The sequence below is a fragment of the Sminthopsis crassicaudata genome, chromosome 3 (assembly GCF_048593235.1).
Source record: "Sminthopsis crassicaudata isolate SCR6 chromosome 3, ASM4859323v1, whole genome shotgun sequence".
In the NCBI taxonomy this organism is placed as follows: Eukaryota; Metazoa; Chordata; class Mammalia; order Dasyuromorphia; family Dasyuridae; genus Sminthopsis; species Sminthopsis crassicaudata.
Window position 1 is genome coordinate 654,546,094 of NC_133619.1, and position 17,673 is coordinate 654,563,766.

At 48.7% G+C, this 17,673-nt stretch overlaps 1 protein-coding gene across 6 annotated transcripts in view; it reads left to right on the top strand.

Moving 5' to 3' along the window:
• Positions 1–261: 261 nt before the first annotated feature.
• Positions 262–17,673, top strand: part of LOC141564711 (uncharacterized) — a 38,354-nt gene continuing 20,942 nt past the window's right edge. The window contains exons 1-5 of one of the 6 annotated variants that reach the window (XM_074307555.1): positions 262–509; positions 1,333–1,467; positions 4,569–4,652; positions 12,649–12,675; positions 14,594–14,643. In XM_074307555.1, coding sequence (XP_074163656.1) covers positions 4,620–4,652; positions 12,649–12,675; positions 14,594–14,643 — 110 coding nt within the window. In that variant the 5' untranslated portion in view covers positions 262–509; positions 1,333–1,467; positions 4,569–4,619. Of the gene's footprint in view, positions 1,066–1,259; positions 1,468–4,568; positions 4,653–12,648; positions 12,676–12,985; positions 13,084–14,593; positions 14,644–17,673 lie in introns of those variants that run through there. The other 5 variants (XM_074307556.1, XM_074307558.1, XM_074307560.1 and 2 more) reach the window with 5 other exon arrangements.

Below are 17,673 nucleotides of genomic sequence, written 5' to 3' on the forward strand. Positions count from 1 at the left end.
ATCGGGCCTTAGCCGGGAAAGATTTCCCAAGGATGGTAAAATTTGATTTTTATTGTCCAGAAATTGGGAGGCCGAGCCCCAACGCTGAGGCCCGCGTCCTGGAGGGCCGCCGGGCCGTGGGGAGCGGGGACGGCCGGGGCATCGCTGGCGTTCTGTCTCCCCCACACACACACACCCGGACGACTTGCAGCTGCATTTAGACAGCACGTGAAGGCCAGAAAAGAGGTTATCACCTTTGACCCTCACCTTTGACCCTCACCCTAAGGCCGGGAGCTAAGTGCTATTATTTTGCGCAGGAGAGGAAGCTGAGGGCCACTTAACTTGGAGGTTCCTGAGGCAAAAGTCCTCCAGGCTTGGCTCAGGCGCCCCTCTCCCGGCCAGTGTACCCGCGTCCTCCTGGAGACTGTTCCCTCCTGGAGGCTCTTTAGAGCGTTCCTTCCGGTATCCCCCGCACTTAGGCTAAGCGCCGGCGCCTCCCTGAATCAGTCCTAACTGATGAAAGCAGAAGAGTAAGTAACAATTTTTTATTCCGGAGCAAGAACCGCAGATCCTGCGGAGGCCGCGGGGAGACGCCCCAGGGTTACCGCCGGTGCGGAGGCCGGAGGCGGCCCACCTGCCCCTCCCACCCGAGGAAACGGCCCGGAGGGTCGGGCGTGGCTTTTAAATGTGGTTGTTGTGGGTAGAGCCCGGCACCTGGCATACACTTGGTGCTTCCTAAATGCACGTGGTGGAGTTCCTATCTAAAGTCCCCAGAGTCCGCCAGCACTAATCGAGTGCCTGAGGCCTGGCGGGGGGCCGAGCCCGCGGATCCAGGACAATCGAGATGGAACCGAGGAGAGGGGAAGAGAAATTTGGAACTCAAGGTTGTGGAAAGGTGAATGCTGAAAGCGGCCTTTGCGTGTATTTGGAGAAATAAAATCCTATTAAGACCAAAACAACAACAACAAAAAACACCTAAAAGCAACATTGAAAAAAGAATAATAATAATTTCTTGGCCGGATGCCTGCGGGGCTCTGGGGACCACCTCCCCCAGCCCCCGATTCTAGAGAGCAGGAGAATCTGCAGGTAGAGAGAACTCCGCCAGAGCCCGGGAGAAAGAAATCTGAGGCTGCACAGGAAGGTGGGGGTGGGGTGAAGTGCCGAAGGCGAGGGGCGGGGGGGTGGCGGGGGAGGGGAAGAGGAGGGGGCTAATCCTCTTTTGTAGCCTGTTATACCACGTGGGTTCAGCCTAGCGCCAGCAGCTCTTTTTTCTTGCGCAGGCGCAAAAGCCACCGCCGGCCGCCGGACTACTTTTCCCAGAAAGCACTGCCCGCGACAATTCCTCTTTTCCAGTCCCTGGACCGTTCTCCGCCAGTTACCATGGAAACTGTCACTAACTACGAATGGGGGGGCCGGAAATGTCGGAACTGGGGCCCAGGCCACCCGAGGGGGACTTCCGCTTCCTCGTTGTCCTCTTTTCCTCGCCTGGTGAGAGAGGCCGCCTCAGCCCCCCTGACCCTCCCCACCTCCCCCGGCGCTGCCGTCCCGGACCCCGCTCTCCTCCTCCGGCCTCCTCCCTTCCCTCCTTCCCCTTCTCTCCCCCTCGACCCCCTCCTCTCCTCCTCCTCCCCCCTTCTCTTTCTCCGCTTCTTCTTCCTCCCCTTCTCCCCCATCTCTCCTGTCTTCCCTCCCTCCCTTTCCCCATCCCCCTTCTCTTTTCTCCCTCTTCCCTCCCTCCCTTTCCCTCTTCTCTTCCTTTTTTCTCCTTGTTCCCTTAACTTTCCTTCCCTCTTGCTCGCTTTCCCTTTCTCTCTCCCTTCCCCCCTCCCTCTGCCTCCCCTCCTCTTCCCTTCCTTACTTTCCCACTTTCTCTCCTTCTCATCTCCCCCTTTCCTTCTTCCCTTTCTTTCCTTCTCCCCCTTCCCCCCCTCCTTTCCCTCCTCATCTCCCCCTTTCCCTCCTCTCTTTCCTTCCCCCCCTCCTTTTCCCTTCCTCATCTCCCCCTTTCCTTCTTCCCTTTCTTTCCTTCTCCCCCTTCCCCCCCTCCTTTTCCCTTCCTCATCTCCCCCTTTCCCTCCTCTCTTTCCTTCCCTCCCCTCCTTTTCCCTTCCTCATCTCCCCCTTTCCCTCCTCTTTCTTTCCTTCCCCCCCTCCTTTTCCCTTCCTCATCTCCCCCTTTCCCTCCTCTCTTTCCTTCCCCCCTCCTTTTCCCTTCCTCATCTCCCCCTTTCCCTCCTCTCTTTCCTTCCCCCCCTCCTTTTCCCTTCCTCATCTCCCCCTTTCCCTCCTCTTTCTTTCCTTCCCCCCCTCCTTTTCCCTTCCTCATCTCCCCCTTTCCCTCCTCTTTCTTTCCTTCCCTCCCCTCCTTTTCCCTTCATCTCCCCCTTTCCCTCCTCTTTCTTTCCTTCCCTCCCTCCTTTTCCCTTCATCTCCCCCTTTCCCTCCTCTTTCTTTCCTTCCCCCCCCCCTTTTCCCTTCCTCATCTCCCCCTTTCCCTCCTCTTTCTTTCCTTCCCTCCCCTCCTTTTCCCTTCATCTCCCCCTTTCCCTCCTCTTTCTTTCCTTCCCTCCCTCCTTTTCCCTTCATCTCCCCCTTTCCCTCCTCTTTCTTTCCTTCCCCCCCCTCCTTTTCCCTTCCTCATCTCCCCCTTTCCCTCCTCTTTCTTTCCTTCCCCCCCTCCTTTTCCCTTCCTCATCTCCCCCTTTCCCTCCTCTTTCTTTCCTTCCCTCCCCTCCTTTTCCCTTCATCTCCCCCTTTCCCTCCTCTTTCTTTCCTTCCCTCCCTCCTTTTCCCTTCCTCATCTCCCCCTTTCCCTCCTCTTTCTTTCCTTCCCTCCCCTCCTTTTCCCTTCCTCATCTCCCCCTTTCCCTCCTCTTTCTTTCCTTCCCTCCCCTCCTTTTCCCTTCCTCATCTCCCCCTTTCCCTCCTCTTTCTTTCCTTCCCTCCCCTCCTTTTCCCTTCCTCATCTCCCCTTTCCCTCCTCTTTCTTTCCTTCCCTCCCCTCCTTTTCCCTTCCTCATCTCCCCCTTTCCCTCCTCTTTCTTTCCTTCCCCCCCTCCTTTTCCCTTCCTCATCTCCCCCTTTCCCTCCTCTTTCTTTCCTTCCCTCCCCTCCTTTTCCCTTCCTCATCTCCCCCTTTCCCTCCTCTTTCTTTCCTTCCCTCCCCTCCTTTTCCCTTCCTCATCTCCCCCTTTCCCTCCTCTTTCTTTCCTTCCCCCCCTCCTTTTCCCTTCCTCATCTCCCCCTTTCCCTCCTCTTTCTTTCCTTCCCTCCCCTCCTTTTCCCTTCCTCATCTCCCCCTTTCCCTCCTCTTTCTTTCCTTCCCCCCCTCCTTTTCCCTTCCTCATCTCCCCCTTTCCCTCCTCTTTCTTTCCTTCCCCCCCTCCTTTTCCCTTCCTCATCTCCCCCTTTCCCTCCTCTTTCTTTCCTTCCCTCCCCTCCTTTTCCCTTCCTCATCTCCCCCTTTCCCTCCTCTTTCTTTCCTTCCCCCCCTCCTTTTCCCTTCCTCATCTCCCCCTTTCCCTCCTCTTTCTTTCCTTCCCTCCCCTCCTTTTCCCTTCCTCATCTCCCCCTTTCCCTCCTCTTTCTTTCCTTCCCCCCCTCCTTTTCCCTTCCTCATCTCCCCCTTTCCCTCCTCTTTCTTTCCTTCTCCCCCTTCCCCCCCTCCTTTTCCCTTCCTCATCTCCCCCTTTCCCTCCTCTTTCTTTTCTTCCCTCTCCTCCTTTTCCCCTCTCCTCCCCCTCCCTTTCTTTCCTCCTCCCCGCTCCCTCCTTCCTCTCTTCCTGCCCACTCCAGACTGCCCAGGCCCCCACTTCTCTTTGGGGCCATGTTCTAGAATCAGGGCCCTTTGGATGGGAGGATTCCGCGGGAGCCGGCACTCCTCAGACGACCCGGTCTCCGGCCTGCACCCAGCCTCTGAGCCCGAGCTTCAGTGGCATTTGTTCATTCATTCATTCCTTGGTTCCTTCAGTCAGTCATTTGCGGGCTGTGGTGTCCATCCCTGTTACTACCCTGGGCTACAGCTGGGCCCCGGATCCTAGAGTGGGGGGAGCGGAGGATGGTCTGGCTGTCCGGGGCACCTTCGGGCCCTTGCGGGGTGCCTTCCCTTTCCCTCGATAGCGGAGCTCCGAACCCTTGGGAGCTGGGGGGGCGGAGGGTGTTCCTCGGTAAGAACTCGGGGGCTCAGTGTTGAATCCCGGCTGTGCTACCGCTGCCCACTTAAATCTGATAGAAACATTGTGAATTCTCTGGGTTTCGGGATCTTTGTAAAATCTGAGATGAGATCATCTCAGAAATTCCTTCGAAGGCCTCCGACCCATAACCTGCTCCTCTGTAGAAGAGGGAGGTTGGCCAGTCACGTCCCTGGGGCTTGAACGCCACTTATTCTCTGCTAAGGAGCCAGCCTTCAGCTACTTGGATGCAAAGTTTGGCCTCCTCAGGCAGCAAAGACTGGCCCTTTCCCCTTCTCCTGGAAGCAGGGGAGCAAGAGTTGTGCCCCCTGTTTCTTCTGACCTCAGGCCCTGTATGGGGGGGGGTTTCCCTGGGCCCAAGGAAATGCTAGCCTCTCACTTTTGCTCTCTGCTTCCCAGCTCTGCCTCTGAGGATCTGCTCTTCCCCAAGAGGGAAGCATTCAGGAGAGAATGGTCCCTGTGATCCCATCAGCCAGGTGCCAGGTTAGTTGGATTTTCTTATTTGCTGAAATGATACCCAGATTCCCAGAGTTTGGAATCCCTTCTGGTCCATATGCCGGAAGCTAGGATGCTGGGGCCCTGGTGATGGGTGCCGGCCTCCCTCCTCGGGGGAGGGGGGCTTCCCCGGAACTGCTGGTGTCACGTCACGTTTGTTTAGTGCTTCCTGTGGGCCGGGCACCCCAAAAGGCCACACTCGAGTCCCCGCCCTCACCGAGCCCCCTCCGTAACTGGGGAGGTAACACGCAAGTATGTGAGGCAGCAGGTGGTGTCGGGGCTGGAAACTGGGCCTCGTGCCGGGAGGCCCGAGTTTTCATCCAGCCTCAGCAGAGGTTTACTGCCCATGCGACCTTGAGCCAAAAAACCTCACCTGCCTCAGGTGCTCAGCTGTAAAATGGGGATCTTCCCAGGGATGTTGTGAAGATGAAATGAGGCGATATCTTTAAAGCACTTCGCAAACCTTGAGGCAGCCTATAAGTAAGACATGTGTGTGTGTGTGTGTGTATATATATATATATATACACACACACACACACACACACACACACACACACATACGTATATATGTCTGCTTGTACTCACACGATAGATCGGAGGTCATCTCAGGAGGAAGGCACTTGTGTCCCTTTCCACCGACCCCGATTAATTTGTCCAGGAATTGAGTCCTGCGGCGTGTTCAGTACTGAGCTTGCCGCTGTGAATTCCAAAGACATATAATTGCCAGCCCAGTTTATTATGGAGGGTTCTTCCTTGAGACAAAACCAACTATTTTATTTGTATTCTTGAAGGATCTTCTAACATTGTTTGGGAACAGACATTCAAGACTTTAGAAATTCGGGGGACATGATGTGGATGTGGGTTCAGATGAAGAATGCAGGATTCTTGAAGAAAGTAGATTTTGAATGGAGAAGCATGTGGTCATTTGGGGAAGGAAGGAATTAAGCCGTTATTTGTGAAATCTGGTGAATAGTTTCTAACGTACTGTCCCGTGGAAGGTAGGCCACGTCGGGGGAACGCTACACAGTGCATCGGGATGAGTACCATTCTGTTAAGCCACGAGCGACATTCTCAAGTGACTTGTTTCTGCCCTTAAGTAGTGAACGAATCTTTGGCCTGGGCATGGGAAACAAATGCTACACGTGGAGAAAAGAGGAAAGGCTAAATTTTAGGGGCAGATTAGAGGGTTGAGCTGAAGGTCTATGGGGCCTTTCACTTAAGGTAAACAAGAAATTCTCTATAGGACTGTGGCTGAGAATGAAATTTCTGTGCAATAAAAAGGCCCTGAAAGAAAAAAAGGTGAAGAAAGGATGCAGTGGGCCTAGAAAGTGCAGCGGAAACACGCCTCTGGTGGAAGGGGAGTTGGCCATTTAAGAAAGAACAAAGTGGACTGTTGTGCTGGAGTTTTATTTAGGGTTAAAATGAGTGAGTTTCAATAGCCAGTTTCTCTGGAGCCTTGAGTAGGTGCCGCTTCACGGAAGGCTCTGCTGTACATGGTTGAGAATTTTCTTACCTTAGTATGGTTTCTCATGTAGCCTTATTCAGAGCCACTAGGATTACTACAATAGTCTTCTTCCTGCCTTTCAATTCCCTGTTTTCTTTCCCTATTCTATGCCTATTCTGTTTATCCATCCATCCATCCATCCCTCAATTTCTCCATCCCTCCCTCCCTCCATCCCACCATTACCAGGTTCAGCTTCCTTATGCAGACCTTGCTCTGTGAAAGGGACTTCAGCGACTCCCTGTTCACTCGTACCTCAGAGTTTGGACAGCTTTCTTGCGCGTACTAGAGCCACAACCTGATGTCATCCCATCCCCGCTTCCTTTCCTGGTCTTATCTCCAGGAATGTTCCTTTGTGCTGTAGAACTGGGGGGGAGTGTGTACAGCAATGGGGACCACTCCCTAACTTGGTTTTCATTGTAACATTACTGTATCTGTTTCTTTGGTTAAATATTGGGCTGGTTCTGCAAGGGGAGGGGTTCCCCCTGGAAAAAAGGAAGGAGACAGAGGGAGAGAGACGAGGAGACGGTGACGGCAGATCCTGGAAAGTGGGATAATGATGGACCAGGCTCCCAAATGAGGTCATATCGGTGAGGTGCTGGCTCACCCTTGGCGCCTGGGAAATGCTTCTGCCCCCTTGCTCCCATTTCTATGCCGGGGCTCCCTCCTCCTGCCCTTCACTCCCTGGCTTCAGGCCTCCAGCCTCTTTTCCTGGGATTCTCTCGGCCTGTTTGCTGGGACCCGTCTCCTGTTCGGAAGCTGTCAGGAGCTCCCTGTGCCTTCCAAAATAAAACAAAAACTTCTCCACTTGGCATCAGTCACTTTGTGACTTTTTTTTTTTTTTTTCCTTCCCATTGCCTCTTCTTTCTAAGATGGAGTTTCTCCATAGCCTTCCCTCTTCATCCAAGGCCCAGGCATCTCGGGTCTCTTCGGGCTCGCTCTCTTCTCATTGTGGCGACTTTCCTGCCCCCCCCCCATTGCATTCAGATTCCTCATACAGCGAGAGTTCCCTTTTCTTTTCTTCTCTAGCACCCTGCACAGTGGTTCTTTCCTCCTGCCTTTGACTAGTGTTCGATCTTAGGCAAGTCTCTTGGCCTTGTGAGGCCCAAGTCCTGGAGGAGAGGTAAAGAAAGGAAAGAAAGGAAAAGCTAAAATAGAATGGAGAGCCCTGGGCCAGGCACCAGCAGTAACCCGCCCTTCCCTCTGGCTCCATGGATGCATTTGTTTTTGCATTGTAGAAATGGATCCCTCCTCCCTAGATTTCTGTTATAACAAATATTAAAGTGGGGAAAGGGGAGCTAGAACTAACCAGAACGGTCAGAGTACCAGGTCTGGAGTCGGGAAGATCTGAGTTCAGGTTCTGTTGGACAGAGTTCAAACTCTGGGCAAGTCACCTCATCCTGTTTGCCTGGTTTCCTCATCTGACAAATGAGCTGGAGAATGGAATGGAGCTGGAAATCCTCCTTCCCACCTTCCCCGAAAAGGGGATCATGGAGGGTCCGACGTGATTGCAACGGGCTGAACAACAAAAATCTGAGCCACCCAGAAGCCGTGCAGCAGCTCCCCAAACTCCACCTTTGCATTTAAGGGGGAGAGCTGCATTTTCTCACTTCTCTGGGACCAAGCTCAGGCATTCTAAGTTGTCAGCATTCTGTTTAGCTTGTTTTTTGTCCTTTCTACAGTTATCCCTTCCATCTCGAGGGGGTTGGGGCGTGGCGTCTCTGTGATCTGAAAAATCCATGTAAAATTTTTTGACCCTTCCTTCATACCAGAGAAGAAGTCTGAATGATTATGGTATTAAAAGATAAAATATGTTGATGTGATATCATACTATGCTTATATGTTATGCATTTCTGAATTTTAGAACGCTTCCTGTGTTGTTAGCTGGCATTTATGTGTAGTCTGTGTCTTTTGCAAAACTCCCTCCAAATTTCCTTATGTTGATCCATGATATATCAGAAGCATGATGAGGAAAGTCCCGACGTGGAAGAGAGAACTTACATTGTGTTTTTCTGCATCTGTCCGTGTGCTTTTCCCATCCTTCTTTGATTTCTTCACTCATCATTATGTCACAGGGATATTCCATTAGAGCCAGGTACCAGATGGTGTGGTCAGCCATTTTCCATTTGATGTGCATACGGATGATTTTGTCTTTTGGTACCACCAGAAACCTTGCTACGGTTCTTTTGGTGTCTGTAACTGTCTTGGGGCATGTACTGGGATCCCTGCTGCAAAGATGAGGGACTTCTGTGGAATTCCAAACCACTCCCAGAGTGGCGATCTCAATGCAGACCTTCAGCCGCAGGTACTGGTGAGCTGATTCTCCCCCAGCTTACTGACATCGACCATTTTGGCTCGATGCCATTTTTGCCACTTTGCTCAGAATTAATTTGAGTTGTACAGCTGTTACCATTCGCAATTAAGAGCCTTTTTTTAGTGGTTAGTAGTTAGGCATTTGTCATTTGAGAATTGTGTCCCTCTGCTTTAACCCTGTGGAGGAACTTTTTAGAAGGTGTTCATGGGGCTGATGAGCACATGAGTATTTATCTCCATCCCTTGGGCAGAACAGCCTGATGTTTAAAGGAAATTTGTTAGTTTGCAGTGAGAGGAAGAATTGCTTATTGACCCAGAGAGCAGTCTGTAGTCAGATGAAGGACTTCCCTTTCCCTCATAGCGTGGCAAGGATAAGGACCTGCCTCCCTACAGTTCACTGAGCATTTATCAAGTAGTTATTACTCCACTCCAGAAAGGATGCTATATTTAGGGATAGAGAGAGAAAAAGGAAGAGTCCCTGCTTTCAAAGAGCTTAGATTTTACCGAGAAAACAGCTCAGGAGCTCTCAACCTATGTCCAAGAATGCTGGCTCTTGGTTTTAGATAGTATAGAAACAAATGTGTGTCTCATTTTTATTTTCTTTGATGGAATTTTCTATTTCTATGATTTGTTTATAGATCAAAATTATTTAGATTTGTTATTGTTTCCAGTTAATTTTTAATCTTTTCTTCAAAAGTTTTTAATGTAATTTTTATTGAATTATCAGTTAAAAATATAGTTAACATTTATGCTTTTTTTTTTTGCATTTGTTTGTAAGGTTTTTATCGTTCTAGTACATGGAGAAGGGAAGTGAATAAGCATTTATATTGCGTCTACTATGCACCAGACCCTATGCTATAAATGTTATTTCCTACAAATATTATTTCATCTGATCTTCACAATCACTTTGGAAAGTAGGTACAATTATTACCATTTTAAAAGTTGAGGAAACTGAGGCAAAGAGAAGTTAAGCAACATGTCCAGGATCATACAGTTAGAATAGGTGTCTGAAGCTGGATTTGAACTTGGGTCTTTCAGATTTCAGGTCCAGCACTCTCTCTACTATGCTATCATTTGCATCAACTGGTCAGTTTTGGTAAAGGTTCCATGCCCAGCTGAGAACAAGCATATTCCTTTCTGATCTCATTCTGTAATTTCCAGAAATCTATCATATACAACTTTTCAAAAAAATGGGCTCAAGCCCTTAACTTCTTTTTTGTTCTTTCCCCCCCCCTTATATTTGTCTAAGTCTGAAAGAGTTATGTTGCGATCCCCCAACTATTACAATTTTACTGTCCATTTCTCCTTATAAATTTACTTTTTGTGTGTAGATGCTATTTTTTGGTGCATATTTAGGATCATTGATTTACAGATTTGTAGTTAGAAGAAACTTTAAAAGCCAAGTAAGACTAAGTGACTTACTCAGAAGGGTAAATGCCTTTGGCAGGTTTTGAATGCAGGACTTCCTGAATAATAAGCGTAATGTATTTTGCTTATTTGTGTTTCTTGATCCTATTCTTGAAACATGCCTTGTCTGGGATTATGATTGTTGCCCCTGCTTTTTTGAGTTCATGTGAAACAAAAGTTTTGCTTCAGCTACTTATTTACCTCTGTGTGAATCTTTATTTTGCAACCATATTTTCAAATGTCTATTGTTGCAGTCTGCTTTCTAAACCATTTTGCTATCCTTGTTCATTTTTTTTGCGTGAGTTCATATCATTCATATTAATAGTTATAATTTAGTAACTATTTTCTATCTTTCTATACTTTTCCTTTTCTTTGACCTCTCTAGCCCTTTCTCTTTACAACACAGAATATGGGGGGGAAAAGGGATATGATAAAATTTTATAGTGTATAATTAAAATTATCTGATCCTACTCTTCTGCCCTTCATCTCTGTGCCTAGACTAGATCCTGATCACTGGTTCTTCTGTTTATTTTTTTTTTAAAGTTTGATCATTTTCCTTTCTAAGATTAAACTTGTTTTGTTTTGGACTATTTCTAGCCTTCCTCTTAAATTTCCCCCTTCACTTCTTTACTTATTTCCCCACTATATTTCTTTACCAAAATATGTCTTTGTATGTTCAATTCTGCTTTGCTTTGCTTAGTTTAGAGAACAATTAGATTCATGAGATGCCTTCTTTCCCCATCCCTTTCTCCCAAGTTTGTCTTCCTTGTCAGCCGGTTCTGAGAAATAACAAGTCCTGCTTCCTTCATCGGTCTTTAATATATTCCTTTTCTTCCTCTCTTTTCTTTCCTCTCTTAGAACCAACATTTTAAACAGTATGTCCTCAGGCCTTCTTTTTTTTATTTTCTGCACTCCTCTGCAATACTAGAAATTAGTGGTATTCTGAAGAGACACTTGTCACGTTTCCCATTCTTAGAACGTCAGCACTTCACTGTAATTTAGCCCTTTCCCATTGCTTACATGTATTTATCTTTTTAGGTTTCTCTTTGTTTTTCAGAGATTCTACTAAGATCTTGTCTTTTGATTAGGAATCCTTCAAAGTCTTCTGTTCTGTTAAAGATCTCTTTTGTTTTTAACCTGTCAGATTATGCTCAGCTTTGAAAGGTAAGTTATTCTTGTTGTGGTAGGGCACGCCTGGGACAAGTCGCTCTCTTAGTTCAGGTTCAAGGTTGGAGAAAAGTAAGATACTTGAACATCATGTACTAACCAGAAGACTGATTCAGCCATTGTGCAGAAAGGACGCTCAGTAGGGTTGGAGGACTTGATTAGATGCTTATGCAGAAATGAGCCTGGTCAGCAGGGTGGGCCATGGGGGGCCTGGCCTGCCCTGATTAGGAAGCCTGGGGACTGGCCCTGGGCAGGGCTTGGTGAGCTGGCTGATCCAGGGACAGGGAGCCCCTCTGTGTGGGGTTCTCTGTAGGTATAGCTCCGGCCACTGAGAGAGCTTTAGGAATCATTGCACTGACTAGGGAACCTTTCTGGGAGCTCTGAGCTTGTGAGATGCTTGGGAAGGGCAGTTCTAGAGCGGGAAAACAACACTGAAACAAGCACCTGTTCCCCCGACGGCTCCTAGACAGTCTTGCCTTCTAAAGGGGAGATGGGACAGGAGCAGGAGGAGCCTGAGGGGGCCTGACTGGAAGTGACTGTGGTTGGGCCCATGTGACTGGTGCGGGCCCCTCTGTGTGGTTCACAGGTGTTTCCTAATGTAAAGTGGCCCTGAGGAAAGCCCAAGGAGCATGGGGGCCCAGTAGCCATGGTGACATATCAGCAGAGTCACCAGCTGTGCAAGGGAGCCGGGAGGGCGGCCAGTCCTAATGCTGGCGCTGATCTTGATTTGGGGGAGGGGGGGAAGAAGAGAGAGGAAAAGGAGGAAGAGGGGAAAGAGGAAGAAGATGGTGATGGTAATACTGATGGAGAAGGAGGAAGATGGTGATATTAATGAAGGAAGAGGAAGAGGAGGAGGATGGTGATGGTGATAGAGGAGGAGGATGGTGATGGTGATAGAGGAGGAGGATGGTGATATATTAATGGAGGAGGAGGAGGAGGATACTGATGGAGGAAGAGGAGGAGGATGGTGATGGTGATAGAAGAGGAGGATGGTGATATATTAATGGAGGAGGAGGAGGAGGATACTGATGGAGGAAGAGGAGGAGGATGGTGATGGTGATAGAGGAGGAGGATGGTGATATATTAATGGAGAAGGAGGAGGAGGATGGTGATACTGATGGAGGAAGAGGAGGAGGAGGAGGAGGGTGATGGTGATATGACAGTGATGATACTAGCTCACATTTACATAGTGCCTCTTATTTGGCAGACACTGGGCTGTGCTTTTCAAGCATTCTCTCACTTAATTCTCACAGCAACCCTGGGAAGTAGGTGCTAGCCATAGCTTTATTACTATATTACTATATATTATACTATATGCTATATATATTCTACTACATACTAATTATTGGTATATTACTATAAAGTACCTGAGGCTGGTGATTCCATGACCTGCACAAGGTCACAGGGCTAATTAGTCTAAAGTGCTCGTAGCTCCGTTGCCACCTTGCTGCCTCTGCACTGTGACCCCTGCCCTCAGCCCACCTGTGGTAGAGTGGGCCCACAGCCTACAACCTCTGTCTGAGGGACTTTCTCCTTCCTTCCCAGGGGTGGGGGGGGGGGGGGCCTACGTAAGCCCTTTTCCTTTTCTTGATCCAGGAATTCAAGATCTCCACAGTCATCCAGGTGATCCTCTTTCTTCGGGAAACGTCATTGTAATTATGCCACAGCAGTTTCACCTCCCTGGTTCTCTTAGAAAGCAGACATTTCCTAACAGAATCACTTTCTCGGCCCCCCAAGACCAAGAGTTTACTTGAATAATCTTAAAGGACATTTTCTAGTTAAGGGGGATCAGAACTTTTTTTCTCCTCTCAGGAGTTAGAGAGCCATTTGAGGGAGTAAGAACTTAATGGCTCAGATGAATGTTTTGGGAATAGAAAAAGGAAGGATCAGAGGTCAGCTAGAACTCTGACCAAAAGTAGTCTCTCCTTATCAGGTAAATCTTCCTGGAAGCTGGATCTAAGAAGATGCTGGACTGGAAAATTCTCCTTCCTAAGTTGACATTGATTTACTTCAGACATATCTCTATTAAATGTGAGCTTTTTTAAGGCCGAGGCTATGTTTTTGCCTTTATTTATAACCCCCTATCTGATCCGCAGGGCGAGGAGTAGCAACTCCATCTTTATAAGGGGGCAGCCCTTAGCATAGTGTCAGGCATAAATGTATTTAATTAACATTTATCATCTGACCAAGGGCCTTGCTTTAGTGCTTCAAAGGCTGTAGCCTATTCCTCTTCCCTGACCTCCACAAAAGGGACAGATTTATGGATAGATCAGTACATGAGGGTTATCGGGATACTCAGTTGAACACTGTAAATTCTAGAAATCCCAGAGATTCCAGTAATTCTCTGAGTTTCCTTAAAGATTGTAGAGAAGTACCAGCAACTTGTTCTGGACTGTTTAGAACCTTTTGTAATCCACCCATTATACTCCCTCAAATCTGGCTGACCTGGATCTTAGATTTTTTATTTTTTTAGGTGACTGCCCACTCCTGTCCCTTCTGTGGGCCACCATTTGATGGAGGATCTTTGCTGTTTTAGTCTGGTCTGGTCAGCATTATGTCATCAATGTAGTGGTGGACATCAGTGCACTGAAAGTCTCTGTCCACCTTGTTTTGGCTGTGTTGATGGCAACAAAATTGGTATTAGGGTTCTCTTCAGCTACTTGCTATTTAAATTTAATTGAGCTTAATTCTTAAAGGCAAAGGAACTTCTCTTGAAACTTGATTGGGCGGTAGAGGAAGGAAAGAAGGGTGGCTGATACTCAAACGCAGGTGCTGTCAGAACTGCCTGGTGGCTTCAGACTATGTTGAGGCTGTTTTTAAGGTGCGTAAGAGGCCCAACTCCATGGAGTTAGAGGGCCTTCCAAATTGGACAGTTACCCCACGGATGCTGGAGTTGCTGCTACTCCTTGCCCTGCGGACCAGATTTATTCTGCTTTTAGACCTGAACTATCAGTGAATTGACTCGGCCTGCTGCACAGGTAGAGTTCAGCCAGACTTGGGGTAATGGAGGTACACTCCACTCCTTTCCAGATAAAAACAAGCTGCCGCTGGCCAGAGAACTCCTTAATTCCGACTTTGCACTGGGTTACCTGGTCCACCATATCGACAAGATCAGGGATGTCTGACCTGAGACAACATTATTCACCTTTTAGTAGTCCGCTGTCAGTTGCCAGGAATGCACGTTTCCCCTGATGGTCCATTTCTTAAAACCTTAGGGTAATTGGGGCACATCTTGGTGTGCGGTGCCAAAGGACCGCTTTTATCCAGATGGGAAAGCCTTTGGCTTGTGTGGTGTGGAAGAACCCTTACCCTGCTTGAGACAAATTTACCTGCATCCTAGGCTGGGACTGGATTTTATCAAGTTCCTATTCTAAGTGCCAGACCCAAAGATCCCTCTGGGAAAGGCTTTCATTCCCTCTGGCCCAGGTTCTGGCCCTGACTCTTCAGCTGAATCTAATTATAAGTATGTGGGGGTCGTGTTGGGAAGGGCTAATACAGTGACAAACACCCATTTCTCTTGGGAATTTCATCTCCCTTGCAGACTCCAACTGGGGACCCGACTACAATGGGAACTCATCTACATGGGGCCAGGTAAATGCAACACCTTAGCCAGTTGTCATCTAGTTGATCTCACTGAGTAAGTCTTTTTGTAATATTTTTATCATCATGGAACTGCAAAAAGGATCTCTAAGTTAGCTCCATTAGGTCATACTTGCATTAGTCATTTTTCTTTCTTTTTTTTTTTTTAAGGTTAATAGTATTTTGTTTTTTCCAATTAACATGTGAAGAATTAACATTCATTTTTTTGAAAGATTTTGAGTTCCAAATTTTTCTCCCTCCCTTCCCCCTTCTCCCTTCCCCAAGATGACAAGCAGTCTTATGTAGGTTATTAATGTGCAATCATGTAAAATATTTTCACATTAGTCATGCTGTGAAAGAAGAAACAAAACAAAATAAAAAATCCTCATGGATTTTTCAATAGAATGCTGCAGTCTGCATCAGATTCTTGTCGGTTCTCTGGATGCGGCTAACGTAACATTTTCCATCATTAAATTTTGGAATTTCTTGGATCACTATATTGCTGAGAAGTTAATCATCATTGATTGAGGCACAATGTTATTGTTGCTGTGTACGGCAATCTCCTGGCTCTGCTCCCTTCATTCAGCATCACTTCATGGAAGCTTTCCAAGTTTCTCAGAAGAGTGCCTGCAAATCATTTCCTATAGCACAAGGATACACAAGGGTACCGTTGCATTCGGATACCACAACATATCCCACCAGTCCCCCCAGGATGGGATCCCCTCCATTTCCAGTAAGAATTGGCCAAAACAAAAAGACAAGCTCCTTATCCTTCCCAAATCATCCAAATCCCAGTTCTTCTCGATGTCCTTGTTGCTTAGCGATACCATCCTTCACCTCCCGCTCCGCGTTTAAAGCTTTGTGTTATCTTTAACTTGTTCTATCACCTCATATTCAGAGAATTCCCAAAACTCGTTTATTTTTTCATCCACTTCTCCGAGCATCTGGACTCTTGTCATTCGAATCGTCTCCTCACTAAACCCTCCTCACTCCGTCCACGCACGGCCACATTGGGCTGCTGCAGAGAAATTGTTTCTATCGCTCTTCTGCACAAACCCTTTCGGTCACTGTCCGGGGCCACCGAAGCTCCTTCCCTCCTTTCACGTGGCCTGCTCGGGTCCGGTACTGCCGAGCAGAGCAGTCTCGTAAGCTCATGAACCCCTTCTCAGGGTCTACATCCAGTATATGGAATTACAAAGGAAACCAACTCCGTGGCAGCAGTTCTCAAAATATTAAGAAAATGTACATACGCCCAGGTTAAGAAGTCCTGCTGTTAAATTCATGAGAACTCGCTGTCCTTTATGCGCCTAGTTCTGTGTTTTGTCACCTGGTTTCCCTGCTCCCCACCATGCCTTTCTATCCAGCCTTTAAAACTTAAAACGCGGCCCCCTATAATGAACTCTACTTCCTCCTAATTGACATCTTAGCAGTTGGGAAAGAGGTCATTTAAAACTTATTGCGCCTTCACTGTGCGCTCGCTAGGCTGAGTGTTCCCACAAATAAAAGGTCCCGCCTTGGAGGACTTCACACTCCCGCAGGAGATGGCGGCGCCCCCGGGGGTCCTGCACGGTGGCCACGGACAACGACGGGGACTTAGCGGGAAGAGCGGATACTTAGGGAGTCGGAGACAGCGGGAATGAAGGGACGGGATGCGAGACGCTCGGGGTCGGTTATTGGAAGCCGGGGCGCCCGGGGCTGGAGGCAGCCAGGATTAGCTTCCCAAGCTCGGGCCTTAGTAGCGGATGCGGCTAGACTTCGGTGACGACCGGCCCTCCCGGCTCCTTCCGCCAGAGCTTTGGAAAGGCTTAGGGACGCGCGGTTGTATTTCAGCTCCAGGCGAAAGGCAGTGTCTGCGGGGAGTTCCGCCTGTCTCCCCACTCCTGAAACAGCGGCGGGAGTTGACTCGCTCTAAACGACAGATTGCCTTCCGTTTATCCCCAAACTAGCGTTTCCCAGACCAAAGCATGAGGAACTGATTTCATTAGAAGAGTTAACCTTGGACGGAATAGAGTCCCCAGAAAGGGAAAGGGGAAGCCAGGTCCAGGATGCCACATGGGGTTACGGGAGGCAGGAAGTCGTGGTTTCAAACTCTTTTTGCACCAGCTGTTCCTTAAAAGGTTTATTCTGAATTTCTGAAAGGCCGGGTCCTGCTCCGGGGCGGTACAGAAGCCCCCCCAGAGTCTCACAATGGCTTTTTGAGGGTATTCCCCCCCCACCGTGTCAGTAGGGTGGGGGCGCGAGCGTCTTCTCAGCCCGGGGCTGTCTTTCGTTGGAGTTGCTGCTGGCAGCGCCTCCTGCTGCCTGCTACCCGCCTCTCCCTGCGGACCACCGAGCCGAGTCCATGACGTATTAGCCGAGGCTGGAAATGGCCGTGCCGGAATTGTCGTCAATCGCCCACTGGGGCCCATCCCTAAAACTGCATGAGATACGCCCCCTCGCGGTTTTCGGGCTCTTCTCGCGCATGCGTACAAAGAACTTCCGGGGAACCAAGCAGAGAAGCGACTAGAATGGGCGTATGGCGACACGTCACACGCATTTCGGAAGACGCAGCCATAGCCTTGCTACGTCAAGCCGTCAAGCCACGTGGCTTGACGTAGGAAGGCGAGAAGCAGAAGCTTTTGCCTCTGGGAATTGAAGTCTCTTCAGGGGGCGAAGTGGAGGGAAAAACGAGATCATTTTTCCTAACGGCTCATTCGGTTTTAGCTTCTTCTAAGTGAAAGCCAGCACAGCGTCTGATCTTCATGGAGATCTACGCCTTATCGCGAGGGCAGAGGCCCAGTCCTTATTCTCGCCTAATCTCAGAGAGTTAACCCAAATTCTCGTGAAATGTTGGGGTCAGAGACCATATTTCTCACCTTGGCTCGGCCCGACCCAAACTTTTCCCCGGATGTTGACGGAGCAGTTGCCCGCACCCCTCCCCGTTACCATCTAAAGCTTCCTACCACGCGGTAGGAATAAAAGCCGCGTTCTTACCTGCGGCAGTCTAGCACCTCTAGAACCCTCCTTTACCACTGACTAGTGTCTGATTCAAGGTTCTCGTCT